Here is a 20,902-nt window from a genome sequence, read left to right as displayed (position 1 = left end):
GGTGAAACAATCGCCACTTCCTGGTTGACTTCCTGTGATCGTCATTCGGTTTCATGCTGCCCCAAAACAAACCGATTCTTTCCCCCCCCCCCCCGAGTCTTCGTTTACAGTGACGTCTTCAGATATGTGCAATATGTCAGAAATCCCCGACGCTAAAGGTGCAATTTAACCAGAAAAGTAGCATTTTGTTTCTGTTGTAAAAGTAAAAAATGTTTCTGTCCAAAACTCTGAAAACACTGCATGCAAAACGGAGACAAAAATCAGCTTTTTTTGTGCATTTTAACAGTAAATAAATCCTGAAAAATGCACTTGTTCAGTTGTTTACTGTTATTTTTTTTATTTTTTTTTTTTAATTATCAGTTTGGGAAAGCCAAAACTCTTGTACTTTATTTTTCTTTTACAAATGTCGTGATGTGGTTATTTGAAGAATAAAAGCATATGTAAAATAAACCTTATAGAAAAATGAAGTGATGTCCTTTTTTTGCAGGAAAACTTTTATGCAGCAGGATTAAATTAACAGTAAAATTATTGGTTTTGATGTTACACTGAATCATGATCAGAATATTAATTTCTAATACAGTTTTAGATGCTCTCACACACATTACGGTGCAGCTTCACAGAAACATCAACAGATTATTTTATGAACCTGCAGTCGATTAAACACCAGAAAACAAAATGGCGACCAAATATGTATTAAAAGTTCTTTTCTGCACAGAATAAAGACAAAATGTGAAATGTAGGACCAAACTGAGGTCACAATGGCGTCGACTCACGTGGCTCAGCAGGTTTTATGGCTTCATTTGGTGCTAAACAGCTGGGAGATTTAAAGGGCCAGTATGCAAATTTAACAGCTTCTCCGCGCTCAGTCTGAGGCGTTTCAGAAAACAAAAATCTGTTAACTGATTTAGTTTCTGTCGATGCAAACTCTTGTGATCAGAACAATTTTTTTTTAAAGTCATTTCACTGCAGCAGCATAAACTCACACTGAGAATTTGAGAAAAATTTATTACTTTCTCTTCATTATATTTATTCTGAGGTGAAATGTTTTTAATTTATAAAGAAATTAGAGAAGTGTCCATCTGTAAAATCATTCAGAGGGCCACAAATGGCCCACCAACCTTACATTGGACACCAATGTACCAACAGCTGTATGCAAGACGTCAAAACGTTATTTGAACTATGACCTTTGGAGATTTATTTATTTTTTGCCTGCAGTCTCATCCGGCTCACTGAGGAGAGATGGGTGGCTGTGTCACATCTTATTAATTCCCCAGGGAAACAGAGTCACAGATTAGAAGTTCCTAGAAACTCTGATCGGCTTTAAAAAAAATTTTTTTCAGAAATTATTCAGTTAAATTTATTTTAAAAGAAGTTGCTAAGGATTTTTGGATTTTAATCCAAAAATTTAATATTGGAATTGAATATTAATGTGTTAAAATAATTTTATCTGCTGAATAAATAGATTTCTCTAAAATGTTCAGTGAAAGTTTATTCTTCTGCAAAAATGACAATTTTATTATTTTTTAAGACATCTTTAAGTTTTACATACGAGACTTGGTGACAAAGATTTTTTCAAATTTTAACTTTACAGATGACTTACTTTAAGTTGTTCTGTTTTACAGTAACTGGCCCTTTAACAAAACAACCAGAAAGAGCTGAAATGTCAACAATGGCTTTAAAATAATTAAAAATTATTATTATTTTTTGCTTAGTTGACATCATCCAACAGTTTTCAGTCTTTCTGCTGAAAGTAAAGTTTCCAGCCACAAAGGGAATAATTTCTCCCTTTAAATTGTGATGCAAAGCAGGAAACTAATCATTTAACTACATTAAATAAAGACAACAACTTTAGATAAGTTACTCAGTGACCTCTGACCCCTTCCTTTATCTTTATATACTAAGGTTTCCTGTGGTTTTGTGCTCCTCTCTGTAAACAAAACACATGTAAATCGTCGAGTCTGAGAAGGAAGCGCTCAGAGCGTGTCGTCTCTAAAATAAAGTCGCACCTCGAGTTTCTTCGTAACTTCTTGGCTTAATGATTCAAACGGTGAAAACTAGAGGTGGGAAAATGTCGGCCATGTTGCATAAATGTCAGTACAAACGTCTGCGGCAGATTTGGCAACTAAAGGTGATTTCAAATGTGCAGGATTTTACAGCAACTCTGATTACTTTGGTATTAGTGCATAGTGAAGTTCTCGATCCCAGACTCGTATAAACATGAGGAATTTGTACACATTATTGGCTGCAGGATATGAAATGAATTTCAGTTAGCCGGCAGGATGAGAGCAGCTCCTCAGCATCAGCAGGAGACGCGCAGCTGATTCGTGAAAACCGGTGCCTGAGTCGTCGCATCGCTTCATGCCTCTACGACACCAACCGTCTCCTGTGCAAAAATACGCTGCCGCGTGGCGCTAATGTGCAAAAGTTTAAAGACGTCCAAGGTCAGTGAAGGTCGCAGTCCCATGTGAACCAGTCACCGTCCTCGGCAGAGACCCCGAACCTCATCTTTGTCATCCCAAGAGTTTTTGATTGAGCCCGTTTTCACCTGCAGGGCGAAGAGATTATTGATCAAATATTCTGAAACAAATCTCTGGATTAATGAGGATTAACAGCTGCAGGTTTCACCAGCAATAATCAAGACTTTTTAAGACAATTTAAGACTTTTTTGGGACAATTTAAGATCTTTTAGGACAATTTAAGACAATCTAAAACTTTTTAAGACAATTTAAGGCGATCTAAAACTTTTGAATACAATTTAAGACTTTTAAGGACAATTCAAGGCAATCTAAAACTTTTTAAGACAATCTAAAACTTTTTAAGACAATTCAAGGCAATCTAAAACTTTTTAAGACAATCTAAAACTTTTTAAGACAATTTAAGACAATCTAAAACTTTTGAATACAATTTCAAACTTTTTAGGACAATTCAAGACTTAAGAAAATGCAATATATTTTAAGACAAATATTTTAAAAATTCAGAAAAAAATCTTATATTTTGCTATCCTCTCTACAGTACACTGTAAAAACAAAATCTTACCAAGTATTTTCGCCTAGTTTTTAGTGCACATTTATTAGTGCCCACCATAAAAACAAATAAAGCTGATATTTCTGCCACTGATTGGTGACTGTAAGATCAAGAAAGTGGAAATTGATTCTTAAATAAATAAGAAGTTTTATGGGGTTTTTTAAACCACAAATATCAAATATATATATATATTATTTATTCACTAAAAAAGAAATGTAAAAAAACATACCTTCAAGTGAAACTCCTTCGAATTGGATAAAAATCTAAAGACCCTAAAAAAGGGAGAAAGTTAGAAAACATTTCAACAGGTGAAAGATTACATTAGAAAAAAAACAACTAAAAAAACATGTTGTGACAGTTTGTTTACCTTTGAGGAGTCGATGACCAGCCAGCGCTCGGTGCTCGTCTGAACATCCTGGCCGCTCAGAGGCTCCCGCAGACGAACTTTGACCTCAACTCGACCTCCTGTGTGTTTACGGCCGTCCATCACCTGCCAGAACAAAAAAAACCAAAAAAAAAACACGAGGAGCGGCAATTATTTATTATTAGATTAGCTCTTTGACCTATATTTTGAGTGAACTAATTACAAGTGACCAAGTTAAGTTTATTCAAGTAAATTTATTATGTTTATACAAACTTAATGTGATAAATTAACAATTTTTTTTAAGTTGGAGCTACGTTCTCTTTTTTTAGTGTGTAGAGTTCAGATTTGCATCTGGTGAAACAAACATGGTGTTTACATTAAATTATTTAAAAATGTAAATCCTGACTTCCTATAAGTTACAGTTTCACTGTTGGATCAGAAACTCTGTGTGACAGCAGAGAAAAGGCCAGCTAGCTTTAGTCTTTTAGAAAACATACTTAATGTCTTTAGCAATATTTTTAAGATTAACTTTATTTTTGGTAAATTGACAACATCACAAAAAAGAAAACAAAATAAAATCCTATTTTACAAACCAATAAGTTACCAAAAAAAGGAACAGGCTGAACATTTCTGCAGAGTTTCTCCTTTTTCTTACCTCTACAATTTCCCTGATTTCGCTCTGTGACTCCAGTTTGTCCAGCTTTATGAGCGCCGATCCGACGGACTTGTCGCTCCGCAGGAAACCCCTGAGACGAAAGAAAGGAACGTGTCTCTGTCTTTTGGTAAATATGAGTACATTTTAAATGAGAATGAGACAAAGCTTCACCCTTTGTGCAGCAGCTCCAGTTTGAGGCCTTTTGACGCCACGACTCTCCTGAAGCCGCGGTGGTTCCGGTTGATCGACAGCGTGAAGCTCTGGTTGTATTCTGGGAAGAAAAAATACACAGAAACACGTCATGAGCAGCCAAATCTGGAGAACAAAAGCCATAATCACTTCAGGAGCCAACAGGAAAAAAACAGCAACAACACTAATTAATAAATCAATTGCGTCTAGCAATGGCTTCAGTAAAAGTTGAAGAAAACAACTTTCTTAAATAAAATTTTTTGTTTTAAGGTCTAGTTTATTGACAATGTTCCAAAATATTCATAAAAAGCAGTGAAAGCGTCTCGACATCAGATTCATGATTTACCTGGTGAGTTAGTGTTTTTGATGACGTTTGTTTTGTGTCTCTGCGGCTGCTCCTGCAGGGGAGGAAGCAGGAAACGGATTTTAATGAAGCAGGAAACGGATTTTAATGAAGAAGAAAACAGATTTTATTAAAGAAGAAAACAGATTTTAATGAAGCAGAAAACAGACTTTATCATAAATGTCATGAACAGAGGAGGATTAGGGCCACTGAAAAATAATTCTCACTGTTGTTTTTTTTACTTCAATCCTCTGAGATTAAGGTCAAAATTGTGAGAAAAAAAATTCTGAGGAAAAAAGTAAAAATTCTGACCAAAAAATATAGTAAGTTTTGGGTTTTTTTAGTGTCCCTAATCCTCTTCCTAGTCACTTGTTCTAAATAATCCAATATTAATTTAAACAAACTTACTGCGCTGGGGTACGGAAACTCAAACTTGACATAAGCATCCAGATCATTTGGTTGAATTCCTGTGGAAGATAAAACAACCATGAAGAATATTATAGTTTTTCCTTCAAAACATAATATTTAGTAATAAATGTAAACATAAAAAAGTCATATTGAATCCGACTTTTCAGGAAACGTTCAGCTAAACACTTTAGTTTATCCGATTCTCCGCTGTGTCTCTGGTACAGAAAATAGTTTTTACCACTGGGAGCAGGGAGGTTCATTCCTTTCACGATGATAACCACCATGTCTGTGCTGCTCAGCTCTGGAAATATTCTAGAGAAGGGGAAAAACTGTAAACACCTTGGGGGTACATGAGGATCAACACCTGGTCAGGACTAGATAAGCAATGCTCCCACCTCACAGTGCGGAAGGATTTCTCCTCAAAGTGATGCGGAGGGGGAGGAAGGCCTCTGGACTGAGCCAGCTTCAGGACGTCCAGGCTCTTCTTGCAGCTTTCTGCCATTTTCTCAAACCTCAAACACACAAACACGTCACATCAGTGTAATGCTCCAGGAAATCAGATCATTTCATCACAATCCGGAGCTCCAAGAACAAATCAGTGCAGCGGTAAACTTCAGGAAACAACAGAGGAGCCTCACTTTGTAGTTTCAGAGACGTTCCCCAGGTGAGTGAACTGCTTGGAGTACGTCAAACATTTCTGGAAGGATAAATGGAAATCGCAGCAGTTGGAGAAAGAAAAATGAAGAAGCCAAAGTTAGGGTTTGATTCTCAGAGTTTCACCTCATGCTGCTCCTTCAGGATGTTGGACAGTTGTGTGTAAACCGGGCCAGCTTTCTCTGAAACCTGAACGTCGCTGTGGTGAACCAGGATGAAGTCGTCCTCCTCGTCACCAGGGGGCGATGGCAGCTTCAACAGAACAACAAACATCTGTTACAGTTTGCTGTTTGGGGGGAAAAAGACATCACAAAGGATTCATTCACACCAGCCCTGTTCAGTTCGCTTTAATCAAACTAGTTCATTGGTCTGGAAGGTCCAGTTCATTTGGGGACGAGTGAAAGCTAACCGGACTCCGATACAAACTAAAAAAGCGGACTCTGGTGGTCCGCCTAAAAACCTCGGCCTCGGTTCGGTTGAAGTGAACTCTGACGCCGTTTGAATGCAGTGTGAATGCAAACAAACCGGAGGCCAATCCAAAAACAGGAAGTTGACTGCAGCGCAGGGCATTATGGTAAATATATTACTCTCTGCTCTGTGGGTTAGCGGAGGTCTTGTGCCAATTGCCACGGCAACGGGTCTGCATGTCGAGTAAAGCCGATCCGGAGATCAAGGAAAAGCAGAATATAACTTGGTTTAAAGTGATTTTACACCTGCTGGCGATGTCCAAACTAATTCTTCAACCGCTAAAATCTGATACCAGTAATTTTTGTTTTCATTCTATGAAGAAGAAAGTTGAACTCAGGTCTTCTTCAACAGTTTTTGTGTCAATTCCTTCAGTAGTTATTGGTGCAGTGCCCCCACAGGCCAGGAGGGGAACAGCTTTTCAATTAGTTTGGATCGTTTGTCTCAGTGCAGTGTGAATGCGAACCCCACCAGCTGAAGATATAGTCCAATAGCCCCAGTTCAATAAAGTCTATACTAGGTGTGAAAACTTCCTAAAGTTTGAGACGTTTCACAGAACACAGGAATAGGGCATGTTTTCCTGCTCACCGTGTTGATGTCGACCGTTTTGCCGCTGCGCGCCGCTTCGATCATGGGGTCCAAGCCCTTCGCGGTGCGGAGGAAAACCTTTGCTTGCTCCATGTCGTCCTTCTGTTTGGCCTGCAGAGCCGCCTTCATGAACTGTTTCTTCCTGCTGTCCAAAAGCTCCAGCAGCTGAGCGGCTGGAGAAGACACAAAGAAATCAACTGAAGCAGGAATAACACGAAGGATTCACACACTTTTCCTACAAAATAATTCAAGCACTTTTCAAGATCAAACTTTTTGTCAAATATTCTTTATGTCATTATATATTCATAAGCTTGGGTACTTTTTGTTTATTTGGATGTTAATCCAGTCAGTCAGTAAATGATGCTGATTCAGAGACAAACCTGCCGGCGAGAGGTTTTCCTCTGGAGACTTTCTGTCAGGCGAAGCCGACGGTGACCTTTTCCTCTCTGGACCGGCTGATGGGACGTCCAACGCCGGCTCCTTCAGCTTTTCTAAAACACCAACCTTTGACTGAGAGAGACTGAGTCAGGAGGAAAACAATCTACTGTAAAAGAAAACCCAAAGAAAAACCAGAAAACTCACCTCTTCCTCCTTTTCATCATCATCTTCAACATTAGTGGAAGCGAGTTTGCTGGCCGCCTCCAGAGTAGCGACCAACCCTTGTTCATCGCCTGCCACCTTCTGGCCTGGGATCGGAGGAAAACCTGAAACATCGAGCCGACATTTAGCTTCTTTTAAATCAGGCTGAAAAATCCTGCTTCTTGTTTGAAAAAGCAGCAATTTACAGGTCAAAATGTGACATCCTCCTCTTTGGCTGAAACGTTAAAAGGACAAAAGATTAAAAATCATTTGAGTGTTTGGAGTTAAAACTTTCATTGCTATGCCATAAAATCCATGACTTGGGACTTTTAAAGCTCAACAAAAAACAAATCTTTTTCACAGGGAAGCAAAGAAAGGCAAGAAAAAAAAGGAGAAAAGGTCCCAGAAATCTCTAATAAAAAGATTACACTAAACCTTTCATTGTCATTCTTACTCAGTGTCAAAAACAGTTATAATCTATTTTTAAAATAATCAGTGCAAAAATATTTTGTCTAGTTTCTGGTGCAAATATCTTAGTACATTTGAAATAAGACAAAACTAACTTAGAAGTAACTTTTCAACACAAAACAAGAGCTTGTTTTAAGTCAATAACTCATTAAAATTGATTTTTAAAAAGTACAAGTTCCACTGGCAGATTATTTCGTTTTTTTAACAAGACAATTATTACATTTATGTTGTATGAAAGTAATAATCTGCCAGTGGAATTTGTACTGTTGCTCTTGTTTCTTGCTGAAACAGTAGCTGAGAGTTAGCTTTATTACTTGATTAGATTTTGTTTTCGCAGAGTTAAAATGACAGACAGCCTTCAGATCTTTCAATCATCATCTTCAAAATAAACCATCAAACATGAAAAATATCCAGCTAATGAGACTCCTGCTCTAATCTTACCATCTACTAGTGAATTTTATAGATATATGATACCTAGATGCTGACACAAGTCCAACAGCAATGACACACTCCTCCAGTTTACCAGCTCATACTTTGGAACCGGTCAACTGTAGGAACCAGGACTGGTTCTGCTTAATAAATGGACCAAGGATTAATTTATTGCTGCCATAAAGTTGTAACTTGGCATGGCTTTCCTCCTTTTTGTTGCTCAGCCTCTCTAAGCAGGATATAAAGCCATAAAATGAGATAAAATTAGCAACATGGTACCAACCAGGTGGAACTGGAAGCTCTTCGAAGTTGACTGGTTTCCCGGCTTTGTGAGCCCGGATGGCGCTCTGATATTGCTGCAGCAGAGAGATTGAAACGGTTTTAGTTACAGTAAGTTGTAATTTACAAAGAGAATAAATAGATTTTCTATCGTACGTCTTGATTCTACATGTCTGATGGGAAACTGACCATTAGAAAAATTTAACTAAACTTTCCACATAATTTACGGGTTAAATTAGGGAGGAAGTGACTCTGTGTCTCGTATTTACTCAGCCCATTTTGGTTTTACAATAAAATCTGTGATGATCTGAAATGTATGTGGAAAAAAACTAAAAAATAAATTTTAAATGGTAACACAAAATCACTTCACTTGAAATAAGCTAAAATGTACTTAGAAATAACTTTTCAGGAAGATACGTGAGCTTGTTTTAAGTAAATAATTCCTTAATATAATGAGAAAGCGCTATTTATGGCAGATTATTTTATTTATAACAAGACATTATTACATGTTATAAGTGAACTAGTATTTTTTCATCAACATTAAGAAAGTATTGGCTTAAAACAAGCTTCTGCATATTGCTGAAAAGTTACTTGTACATTAGTTTTGATTTATTTCAAGAGAATTAAGATATTTGCATTAGAACGTAGACTAAAATACAGTAACATTTTGTGTTTTTAAGGCACTAATAAAGAAGTGAAAAAATAATCCATCTGCTATGTGAAAGCATTGAAAACATGCAGTCTAGTCGCTGTACTGACAGTAACAGGCGTTCCCTCGTACCTTAGCAATGCGGTCGTGCATTCGGGCCTTGCGGTCGTCTCCGCTGGCTTTGGCCTGATTTGATGCCTCCACATATTTCACTCGTCTTTGCTCCAGAGCCTCCAGAACGTCTTTGGGAGCCGAAGGGCCAGCAGGGCCTGAAACAGTTTTATTTCTTCAATTTCTACCTCATAACAAAGAGACTGAAGACTCTTGCTAGTATATGTTAATAGTAACTCAAGGTTCCTGTGTGTTTTTTATGCTTAAAGTCTGTTTTCTACGGAGCCCCTAAGGGGACATGGAGAGGAAAAAAAAAAGGAAAGAAATCCCGACTTATTATCTCGAGATCCCGACTTATTATCTCGAGATCCCGACTTATTATCTCGAGATCCCGCGACATTTCTGAAAAATCGCGAGTTACTTTTTTTGGGGGGAAAGGCATGTTTTTATGCGGTAAACGTGGGGGAGTGTGTCTACATTGATTATGGAGGACGACTTATATCATTTTCTGCGGTCCAGAGATGTCCCAGAGGAGGATATCATGCACATGCAATTTAGCGTACATCCATCGGTAACCGTGAAGCTGTCCAGAGGACTGTAGCTGGTTATTAATGAATTCTACCAAAACTGCCAAGTCGGAAAAGGACTTGCGCCGAATGAGTCCCCGCGCTCTGAAAACTCTCTTCAGATGTCTCTCACTAATACTAAATCCATGTCTGCTGTCAAGCACTGATTTAATGTGTTTATACTCAAGCCCAAGCTCGAAATAAAAATCTATATATCTACCCCATGGGTGGGTGTCCTCCATCACTGTGATTAGGTCATTATGTACTGATGTCGGGATCTCGAGATAATAAGTCGGGATCTCGAGATAATAAGTCGGGATTTCTTTCCTTTTTTTTTCTCTCCATGTCCCCTTAGGGGCTCCGTAGTTTTCCAAAGTCAAACATAAAGAGTCTTTTCTTTTATCGCTCACTCACAAAATGTCTGTGAGGAATATGATCGGATGGACGGATATACAGAAGAAAGACACCTGGATAGATAGATAAACACACATATGGATTGATTATGGTTGAATAAATCAATGGATAAATTATAGATGGATGGAGATTTGCTTGGATAGATGGACAGGCGTACAAATAAATGGACGGACTGATGGGTAGAAGGACAAACATTTTGACAAAAAGATGTGAAATAAAATTTGGGGATACAATATATTTGCATAGAAAATACTTAAATCAAATTCTAAACTTCCCCATACAGTTTAGAAACTGTTACTGTATCACCGTAAGTATTGGGTCAGCCCTGTAAATCAGTGAATTCAGCTGTTACCATCACTTTCATTCCCACAGCTAATTAAAATCCACCAACTAGACATGCAGACTGCCTCTCCAAGCATTTGAGAAACAAATGTTTTTGAGTTTAAAGAAACGTTTACAACAGCTATGGATTCCCTCCCTGATTCACTGGAGCCTTATTAATGTTTTGTCCTTCTTTAAAGTCACTTTTCATGAGATAAATAAAACATCTCAAAGAGAAGTTAACTGGAAAGAGAACAAAAGGAATTTGGTAACAACACGACAAAAAACAAACTGGAAATTAAATATTTAATTGATAACTACCAGACGCCGCAGTAACAGTTTGGGAGGCCTGCAAGTTTTGCTCAGATGAAGGTTTGCTCACTGCAGCAGAGATTCCTCCTGCACCTGAAACACAAGAGGTGAATATTTAATCCCAGGCCCAAAAACACAGATTACACATTTCTGATTTGGTGTAATTTCCCACACCAAAATAGTTTAGTCATGTACTTTCAATGTTATTTCACAACACTTCACAATACAAACCATTTATATCCAGTTAGTTATAATCCTGAGTCCACGTAAAGCCAGTTTGGATATAATAAACCTTGTGAAAAGTTGCCTTAATAAGGAAATCAGGGTTGATTGAACATTTAGTTTCAAACAACTTCAGTCCAACTAAACGGAAAGTTCAGGTTTATGGGGGTATTAAAAGAGAGACAAATAACACTCTTATTTCTCAATTATAGGCAAGTTTAAGTCTTGGCTTCAGCCAATGGACCTCGTTGCAGAGTCGTCACACCTCCGTCTTCCTGATAGAGGACAAAAAGCTGCTTGCTGTCAATGACTAGCATTGGTTTTAGCAGTTAAATTATCAATATAAAGTGCTAAATCTTAAATGTATGCCCGATATATAAAATAAAAAAGGAACGCAGTGATTTGATACTAATTGTCAACACAACAACAACCAGATAACAGGAAAAAGTTTTAATTAAGAAAAAAAATAGCGAGGCAAGTAGTTCAGTTAGCTCGACTTCGACAACCGTAACATGTAGATGTGATGTGAAAATCGGCGAGTTTGGTTCAGTAAAAAAAAAAGTTAAAAAAGGCAACCTAAACTAACACCAACACCTAAACACCAACTCTGACAGACCATCAGTAGAGCAGGGGTTTAGCTAGCTAATCAACCACAGCTGTGTTAGCTTAGCTTATAGCAGCGGTAGCTATTCTACCACAGTAACCACTTTTGACTCGTTCTTCAAAGACTTTTCTGCGTTATTTTCCCCCATGCTGTGGCACACTGCAATAAATTAATAATACCTACATCTCCTGGTTTCACTTAGTTAACGAAGTTGTTTTATCGTAGCAGCGCGGCTACAGAGGGCATGTAAAACAATCATCTTTGTACCCTCCACGTTGTGTGAAATTCCCAGATGTAAACAATAACATGCAAGGGATTTCATTCCTTTTTTGGTAAATTATTGGTTTGCAAAGTAATATTTTGTTTTCTTTTCTTTTTTGTAATGTTAATTTACAAAAATAAAGTGAATCTAAATATGAATTTAGCCTGCTAAGGACGTTATTGGAGGAAAGATGAACTGGGGCGATACACCATTTGAAATAAATTTATCACATTTACATATGCATCATATTTCTCCAATATAATTATCACATTATATGGTGATGGTGTTTATTATTTTCCTCCATGACAGCAGTAAGCTTCCATGGGATTCAGATCTTCTTCCCTAATAAAACCTGATTAATTTCCAGCATTCCTGACCTTTTCCAGGCAGGGAAGGAAGGCCACTGAGGTCGACTGCTTGTCCTTTCTCCAACGCCTCGATCACTGCATCGAAGTTCTGCACACAAAAAACAAATAATAATGCTCTTGTGTCAGCTCTGGCATTGTTGGCATATTTCATTTCACATTCCTCTGAGGGAAATCTGGCAGTGGGAAAGTGCAGCAACACGCTCCGACAAACAGACTGCAAACATCTTAAACATCTGATTGAGGAAAACAGTTTTATTAAGTAGCTAAAGAGTGGTGACAAACTTTACAGTGTTTCTCCTAACATTATATTATTTTTGACATATTGATTACAGCATAAGGTTACTCTTCCTACAGAACAAACCTATGCCTTGTATTCCAATAAAACGAATTACAGTTTATATATATTATTTATGTGATCTAAATCTACATTTCTGTCTATGTTGTTTGCTCTGCTTTCTGTTTTGGTGTCTGAATCTGTTACACAAGGTAATCACACACACACACACCTACACACACTAGACATGAACTGGATCCAGTTTCAGGGTTTAGAACAAGTTATGGTTTCATACCACTAAAGATTATGCAATGTTACAGTTTAAAGTAAACCCTAAATAAGATGCCAGTGTTGGCTCTATGGCAAGCCATTTTCAGATTTAATAGGCTTTTCTTTTCCTTTTTAAATCAATAAATCTTTTCTTCCTCGTAAAAAAAAAATTCTGATTTCTAGAGTGACATACTTCCTGTATCACAGACAAACCAAACCTAGATAACATTTGACATAAATAAAATGCAAAAAACAACAGCTTTTCTCAGCCACATGCCCAAACAATCCAGTTTATGGTGGTAGTTGGGTAGACTATGTGAAACTCAGAACATTTGATTTTATTTTCAGCATCCAAACTTGATAAAAACCCCTCTGATGATCCACTTTCTTACAGTAAACACAGTTTATTACTTAATATTGTTTTTAGTTTGGGTATTTTTATTTATTTCTTTGTATTTATTTTACATTATTCTATTTTGATATTAGGAGTATAAATAAGATTTTTTTAAAATGAGATTCTTCCTATCAACAGTCAACCTTTCTAGTACGCCATTCTTCATATTGATGTTCTAGTTGTTGTAATTCTAGATCTCTAACAGCAAAATTCTAACACAAATCATAACTATTAATACCCTTAGTTTGAATTTTTACTACTAAGGATGTCATTTTGACCAGAACAGATCATATCTTTGCGTTTAGTAATGGGAATTGGAGATATGCGTGCTTTCAAATGAAATGTTAAAACGTTTTGCTTACTGAACCTGTCCAGTGAGTTTTAAGTAGTGATAAAATGCAAAATGAAAGCAGCTTCTTGTTCTTCCAGAGTCCGTCCAAACTGAGAACAACGTTGCTCAGCAGAATCTGGAGCAGCAACAACATGCTGGGGCTTTTGCACAACAACAGAACGTACACTTAAATCACTGCTTGGGTTTGAACAGCCTGCATGAGGTAAAGGCTGTGAGCGTAAACACAGTTTTTGGTAACGTGTTTATGAAGGTTTGTGTTACGCTATGAAAAACAGGACAGCAAAAAGAGATAAAATGCCGAGCAGAAACCACATTAAAATAGAAACTTCTGGTGAATACAGGGGGTTTAAATTCTGAATTTCTGGTTTAATCTCCCACCACACTGTTCATCCTTTTAATAAACGCCCAACTGTAATAGCAGACATGATCAAAATGAAATGTTATGTTTGACTGCCCTAGATACGTTTACTTGACTTTAAAAAAACATTTATAAATCACTGCCATGACTATAAAAATGCAATAAATAAATCTCCAAGTCCTTAAAAACCATAATAATCAATATATTATGTGATTTTAGAAGGAGCAACATTTAACAGTTAATGTTTAAGGGGAAACACTGAAGTGATACGAGGAGAAAATAAGGACAAAACATTATCAATTGTTACAAAATCATTTTCTGCTCAACAACCTGACTGAATTTCATTCAAATAAATGAGAGATAACATCTGCAGATGCAACACAGGAGTTATAAAACATGTTTTTTTTTAAAAACTGTATTTGTAGTTTTTCTTGGGATCTGTCCACCAAAAAGTTAACTGCTTTTTGTTAAAACAAAACTTCACTTGGATAACAGAAGATGATGTTTTACACAGAAGATATTTTAAAATGTTTGTCAGGGTGACTGAACTCACCTTGCTGGTCCTGAAGTAAAGCTTGGCCTGCTCCATGTCTCCTTCCTTCTTCGCTCTCAGAGCTGCCAGCTTGTATTCTTTCTGCCTCTCCAAAAGCATCGCCTTCGTCGCCTCATTCACGGCTGCAACGGAGGAGGAAACAATTACCAGAGAGAAAGGCCTCATTCAGGCAACAAGTCAGCTATTCCACTCAGACCAATGAAAGGCACGAGTCTCTGACAAAAAATTAACAGCTTAACGAGAATAAACTTATAAATAAACAATTATATTAATAAAGTATCTGTATTGAACGACATAGGCCTGTCATGACAACAAATTCTGCTGGGTGACAAATTATCCCGGAAATTATAGCGATAAACTATAATATTGTTATTTTGGGGTCATTTGCAACTAATATAATGCAAAGATGCATTCTCAAAAATAAATAAACTTTACATTCTAATGAACATTTAACACTAGAACTGGAAGACATTTTAAATTTCCAAAATATATAAACAAACCAACAGAAACAACAAATAAAACAAATAATGAAGTCTCTGTAAAAAAACAAAAACAAAAAAAAAACTGTCCTTAAAAAAAGGTCTAGTTGAGACCAATGAAGACTTTTGCCATATATTTTTTTGTAGAAAGAGAGAAAAGAGAAAAACAATAAATCATGAGCTTGTGTTAATTTATCATGTGAATAAGCTAGTTTAAATTTAAGCACATTGGTGCCAACAAGATGATAAAAAGAGATGCCAGCAGGATTGACTAACAAAATAAAACTCATTTTTTGGCTCTTTTTTATTAAAACTTAACTTCTTTTTATATTAAAATACGTGATTAACTGTAAAACTTACAATCTGTCGGTCGGAGCTTTGACAGCTTAGCAGGAGTCTCGTCCGGCGATGGAAGGTCTCTCAGAGTCGGTACGCTAGTAGAAGAAGACCGCTCTTCTTCACTCCTGGGTGTGACGGCATCGGGTGAGGCCGTCGGCAGCGTGGTCGTCTCCGTCTCCCGCTCAGGACGAGAGGGGACAGGGGGAGCGGGTCTGGAAGGGACAGCGGGTCGAGATGTGGCGGTTGGGGCTCCGGTAGCTACAGGTGGCGGGATCTCCGATTCGTTTACAGGATTTCCTTTTTCCACAGCGGCTATCATCGACTCCAGAGTCTGTCAAGAGAAAACCAGCATTATTACGGAATAAAACTTTTTTTAATCACTTAATAAACTTCTTCTATCTGTTTTGAACATAAAATAAAAAAGAGGCTCTCTACTGTTGAAATGAACATGTATTAATTCAGATCAGGTGTTATCAACTACTAGAACAAACGAAGGATATTTTAATTTGAAATCTCACTTCTTTCCAACAGACAGGAAAAGGTTATAAATAAATCTTTCACAAAAATACATGTCTATTTTAATTTCAGATATATCCTCTGCAAGTGAGCCTTTAAATAAATAAAAATATCTTCATCATCATGGTGCATTTTTACTAACCTTCAGACCCCGATCATATCTTCTGGCTTTTAATGTCTCTCCTGCAGACTTTGCATTCTTTATCGCCATCTTATACATCTCTGCTCGCTCCTCCAGAGTATGCTGGAGGCTACCGGGCGCTGCTTTGGAGACCTTTACTTCCTGGTTCAGCCACATGCAAAAAATAAACATGCAGGTAACGTAAACAAACCCAGAAAAGAGCTGGAGTTGAATAAATTAGTCAGTATGCAAACTGTGAGCTGCAATCCTCTGCTGCTTGCACAGGAGCCACAATCCAAGGACATACACACCAAAATAATTACTGTTTAGAATTTGAATAACACAAATCATTTAAATATTAAAGTCATGCAAGGAAATTAAAACTGCGGTCCAACCGAAACTATTACCGGTTGGATTGTTTCCAAAATAAGTCATCACATGTGCGTTACAGGAAATTAGGACAGAAATTCATTCCTTCTACTTTCAACAACTAAAAACAGAAAAAGTCTATTTGACGTGTTGTTTGTTTCGTACCGGTGCAGTTGGAGGCTCGACTGTTTCAACTTGAGAAGACTCAGCAGAGGCGGAGGATGTGGAGGAAGGAGTTGCTGCATCCCCGACTTCCTCGTCACCCACCACTTCCTGGAGCTCGGCCTGATGGAGAAAGAAAGCGCCCACTGATCAACAACCAGGCGTGACTTATAGATGAATGGAAAGTTTTCCACCTGCGCAGTGACATGTAGATCAGTGATCATCTAAGGATGATGATCACTGATCAATTATCAATTAACACTGCTAAATTAATGTCTACTATTACTAATCTATAGAAAGTTCTCCTCCTCTTCTGCAGGTTGAACTAGTTGTAGCTTTTAGTTTAAAAAAAAAATTAACTTTTCTGGTTCAATGGAATATTAGGGCCACAGTAAGAAGATAAAAGAAATAAAATTACGAGAATAAAGTTATGATATTATTCCGATAATATTTCAACTTCATTCTCGCAACATAACTTTATTCTGGTAATACTATTACTTTATTCGCATAGTATTTTGACTTTACTGTTTATTTTTATGGCCCTAATACTCATAGAGCTCTGCAAAATGATCAGTTTCTCTGACAAGAGTGTGTAATATGTTCAGCACTAACCAATAGATCTTCATCATCTTCAATATTGTTGTCGTCATCATCCTCATCCAGGTCTCGCATGCACTCGTCAGCCATTTTTGCAATGTCTTCCATGGGCAGAGGGCCTACAACATACAAACATGCAATCAGATTTTCACGTGTTAAACAGCAGGAATCATGGAGATGATAATAATTAATGTTTCTATAATTTCAGAACACTTCTTTGTAAATATGTCCTAACCAAAACTCCTCATAGTTGTAGCTTCACCACTTGAATGGTTAAGCAAAAAATATGCAGAATGTGCCAATTTTTAATCAAATTAATCTCCAGAATAATAGATTCAGGAGATTAATTTCCAGAATCTAGTTACAGAATCTCAGGCAGACTCAAGGCAGTTCAACAGTTCAACAATAAAAACACTGAATGAATCTTTGATTAATTTGAGATTTCCTTCGACCAAAACAGTTCAGAATATCCATCATATTTGATCAATTCAGGTCCAATTTAAAAGGGACCCAGAACACCTCAATGTTTTTTTGTTTTTTTTACCAATATCAGGAGGTCTTTAATGGGTTGGGGATGCATTAGTAAAAGAAATAGTATTATTATTATTATAAAACCTGGGGAGATCAAAGTACAGACTACTAAGCAAATATCCCACCTGTCTGAAGGTCATAAAACTGAAAGTGATATCACTGCATTGTTTTCCAGTGACGTAAAACACTGCAGGCTTTTAGGAAGCAAACCTTGTTTGTTTACTAAGTTGAGTTTAAAGCTTTGATCAGACATATCATTAACATCCATCCTGGATGATATGATCCTCCATGGCCAGTGATAAATACAAACAAATGGAAGGTGTCCTCCTCCAAATCACCTTTAGTGATTGCTAGTTTAGCAGCCTGATCGCAAATTGATTTAGAGAAACACAAAGGAACTAAAAACTGAACAAAGGTGATGCCGATTAGGCCATAAAACAACAAATAAAAGTTATTAAAATTCACCATGGCTGCAGGGTCATTTAGCTGAAAGTGGAAATTGTGTGAAGAGAGAAATGCAAAGAACTGGTGCAACAGACAAGGAGTGGGAGAGAAGTAGGCAAATGATCCAAAGTAGCAGCCATTAAACAGAGAAGAAGAAGAATGGATAGCGATGCTCATGCTTGTTTACTATCATGTCTGTAAGGCTATACAGTTGAACCCATTAAAGGTTTTGCATAATAAACAATCTGTATACATATTTTGTCTGAACTATTACAAATATAAAATAACAAAAATATAGGATTTGTTGGGAAAATATATTAATCTCACCTGACATCATCACTCCAATACTCAATAATAATATCTCACTCAGACTTTTCTAATATTAAGCCGTCCTAATGTGAACTTTGTTAGCTAAAGTGACTTCTTGTAGTAGTGATTACACAAGATCTAGACATGCGCAAATAAATCAGTCAGTAAACATAATCAGACCATCAACAAGCTACCAGAAAATCAAAGATCAAATGTTTCTTTCATAAGGTTTATGAAGTTGGAAATGTTTACTGAAGGTACAGTCAATTTCAGTATCAGTCAGATGTTAAAAATTAGGTTAGCGGAAGCTGGAAGATGAAAGAAACTACAGGAAAGGAAACTGTGTTTTCTACAACATGTCTGTGGATCACTGAGGCTGCAAAGACACATTGGATAGCAAGATATCAGGAAGAAATGAACATATTACAGCGAAGCAGTTGCTCAGTTCTCAGTGTCGATCTGTTATGGATTCAGAAATGTCAAGCTTGTGGAAATCAGTTAAGGTAAGGATCCACATTCTTTGCTAGATGCACTGACATCAATAATCGCTAATATAAGATGCGACAGACGGCTTAAAAATGTTACCTCCATATTCATATCGTTTTAAAATAGTAAAACCGTGCTTTACAGTGACTGTTCTCGCATGCACACAGTGTGAAGTCGCCTCTATTCTTAGCATAGTCACCTTCTTATTTTATAGTTTCTTCAGAGGGATCAGAATCAGCTCAAGCAAATCAAAACAATACTAAAACCTAATATTCGATTGTTGGAATAGCTAAAAAAGTATTTCTTGTATCAGAATCAGTCGGGACAAATGTTAATGTCAGGTCTGATCAGTGCCTGAATAAACTTATCGCAACTAGGCCTGTCACAATAAGCAACAAATCACTTAATCACATGATAAATTAAAACAAGCTCAATCATTTTTCTCTTTCTACCAAAAACTGAATGAAAAACGTCTTCAGTCTGGTGCTTTGGTCTCAACCAGCCCTTTTCTTGAAGGAAAATTTTGTTTACAAACACTTTATAATTAATTTTATTTGTTGCTTCTGTTACTTTGTTTATTTATTTTGTATATTTAAAATGTCTTCCAGTTGCAGTGTTAAATGTTCATTAGAATTTAAAGTTAATTGATCTTTGAGAATGTGTTCTTGCATTAGATTAGTTGAAAATGGTGTCAAAATAACACTATTATCGTTTATTGCAATAACTTCTGGGACAATTTATCATCCAGCTAAATTTGTAATCGTGACATGCCTAGAAAAAGGTGCAAAAATCTACAGAAAATGTAACATATGTTGCCCATTCAGAATCATTGTGTGTGTTTACAAAACTCCAATTATTGAGCTCTGAACTCACTTTTCCCCTTTGGCTTGGCTTTTCCTCTAGCAGCTGCTTTATTTCCAGTAATAGCAGCAAGTTCAGCCTCCAGATCCGGGTCGTCCAGGTTTTCCTCCGCACCCATCATCATCTCCTCTGGGTTCAAGTCCACAAATAACCCCATCTAAAAACAAAACCCCACACATTTCAGGTTTAACATTTAAATCATCTTCCCTGCTGTGCTTAACGTAATTTTAGCTTTAAAGTTGTTGTTGTGTTTTTGTTGTTACCTGTTTGGCCGCAGCAGCGCCCTGTCCTTTGGGCATCGGTGCCTTCTTCTTTTTGCCAAACATGTTGCCTTTTTTTTAGGCTTTTTGTTGTTTAACAAACCCTTCAGCGACAACCGTCTGATCCGAACTAGCCCTACAAATCAAAACACATTAAAAAATTAAATAAAACCCTGTTTCTTGCTGTCTTTATTCCGGCTGCAGTAGTTGAAATCATGTGAGCGGTTGTCAGGTGGCTCCCAACCGTCGCTGCGTGACAACGATCTGCAACTGACCAGAGCTAAAGCTGTTAGCCAAACATGCTACTTTTTACCGACTCTAAAAGTTGATTTAACACCCAGATTCCACTTGTTGCCTTCACCGCCAGTGATTAACTTAAATATTACAATATAAACTCAGCGTAGTGTGTCTGTTTACCTGTCCATTCACCAGTTCATGAGGTAGTTATCACACGATCAGCTTCACTTCTGCGGTTTGACATCGCTTGTTTGAATACGCATGCGCAATGAGAGAGGGCGTCTGAAAGCAGCTAAAGATGGAAGTCCAGCCCCGAGTCATGTCTGACAGGCAGACAACGCTGAACGCATCTCTACATGAATTAAAAACTTTACATAGATTTACGTCAGTTAGATTACATTCATCTGTTATTGGAAAATTTTATTAACACTTAAAATATCTAATTTAGAATATTAAGTAATATTTAGGAACTCAAATCAAAAGTAAGACTCATTACGCATAACTACAGATATTTCTGTCGTTTCATTGTGTTAATTTGGATAATTATAGACTACAGATAACCAAAAAAATTACTTTGTAAATGCCACCACATAAGACTAATTAAAAAAAAAAATTTAACAGAAACTTACCACAGTTGTCCAGCAGACAGGCATTGCTGCCACCCTCAATAAAGCCACTAAATGTCATTGTATTCAAGCACAACAAAGAAAAGTTGG

At 37.0% G+C, this 20,902-nt stretch overlaps 1 protein-coding gene across 1 annotated transcript; it reads right to left on the bottom strand.

Moving 5' to 3' along the window:
* Positions 1-448: 448 nt before the first annotated feature.
* Positions 449-20,473, bottom strand: cc2d1b (coiled-coil and C2 domain containing 1B). The gene is made up of 26 exons (XM_032564957.1): positions 20,367-20,473; positions 19,953-20,085; positions 19,702-19,846; positions 17,074-17,177; positions 16,465-16,584; positions 15,952-16,092; positions 15,315-15,624; positions 14,476-14,597; positions 12,284-12,362; positions 10,828-10,911; positions 9,227-9,363; positions 8,450-8,522; positions 7,273-7,394; positions 7,071-7,200; positions 6,691-6,863; positions 5,764-5,889; positions 5,622-5,680; positions 5,379-5,495; positions 5,222-5,295; positions 4,984-5,042; positions 4,579-4,630; positions 4,215-4,314; positions 4,044-4,134; positions 3,392-3,514; positions 3,254-3,296; positions 449-2,545 (listed from the first exon to the last, which is right to left on the bottom strand). Exons 2-25 carry the CDS (start codon positions 20,013-20,015, stop codon positions 3,288-3,290), a joined length of 2,613 nt encoding a protein of 870 aa, XP_032420848.1. The 5' UTR covers positions 20,016-20,085; positions 20,367-20,473; the 3' UTR covers positions 449-2,545; positions 3,254-3,287.
* Between the last annotated feature and the right edge of the window lie 429 nt (positions 20,474-20,902).

This window comes from Xiphophorus hellerii, chromosome 6 (genome assembly GCF_003331165.1).
Source record: "Xiphophorus hellerii strain 12219 chromosome 6, Xiphophorus_hellerii-4.1, whole genome shotgun sequence".
Lineage (NCBI taxonomy): Eukaryota > Metazoa > Chordata > Actinopteri > Cyprinodontiformes > Poeciliidae > Xiphophorus > Xiphophorus hellerii.
Note: the sequence above shows the minus strand (reverse complement) of the source record. Positions and strands in the feature narration are given on the sequence as shown.

Excerpts from the sequence above, each read along its gene's own strand:
- cc2d1b (XM_032564957.1), bottom strand. The coding sequence starts at position 20,015 with ATGTTTGGCAAAAAGAAGAAGGCACCGATGCCCAAAGGACAGGGCGCT. Across the intron at positions 12,363-14,475 it reads TTTACTTCAGGACCAGCAAG|AACTTCGATGCAGTGATCGA; the intron begins GTGAGTTCAGTC and ends TTTTGTGTGCAG. Across the intron at positions 5,296-5,378 it reads AAATCCTTCCGCACTGTGAG|AATATTTCCAGAGCTGAGCA; the intron begins GTGGGAGCATTG and ends CCCCTTCTCTAG.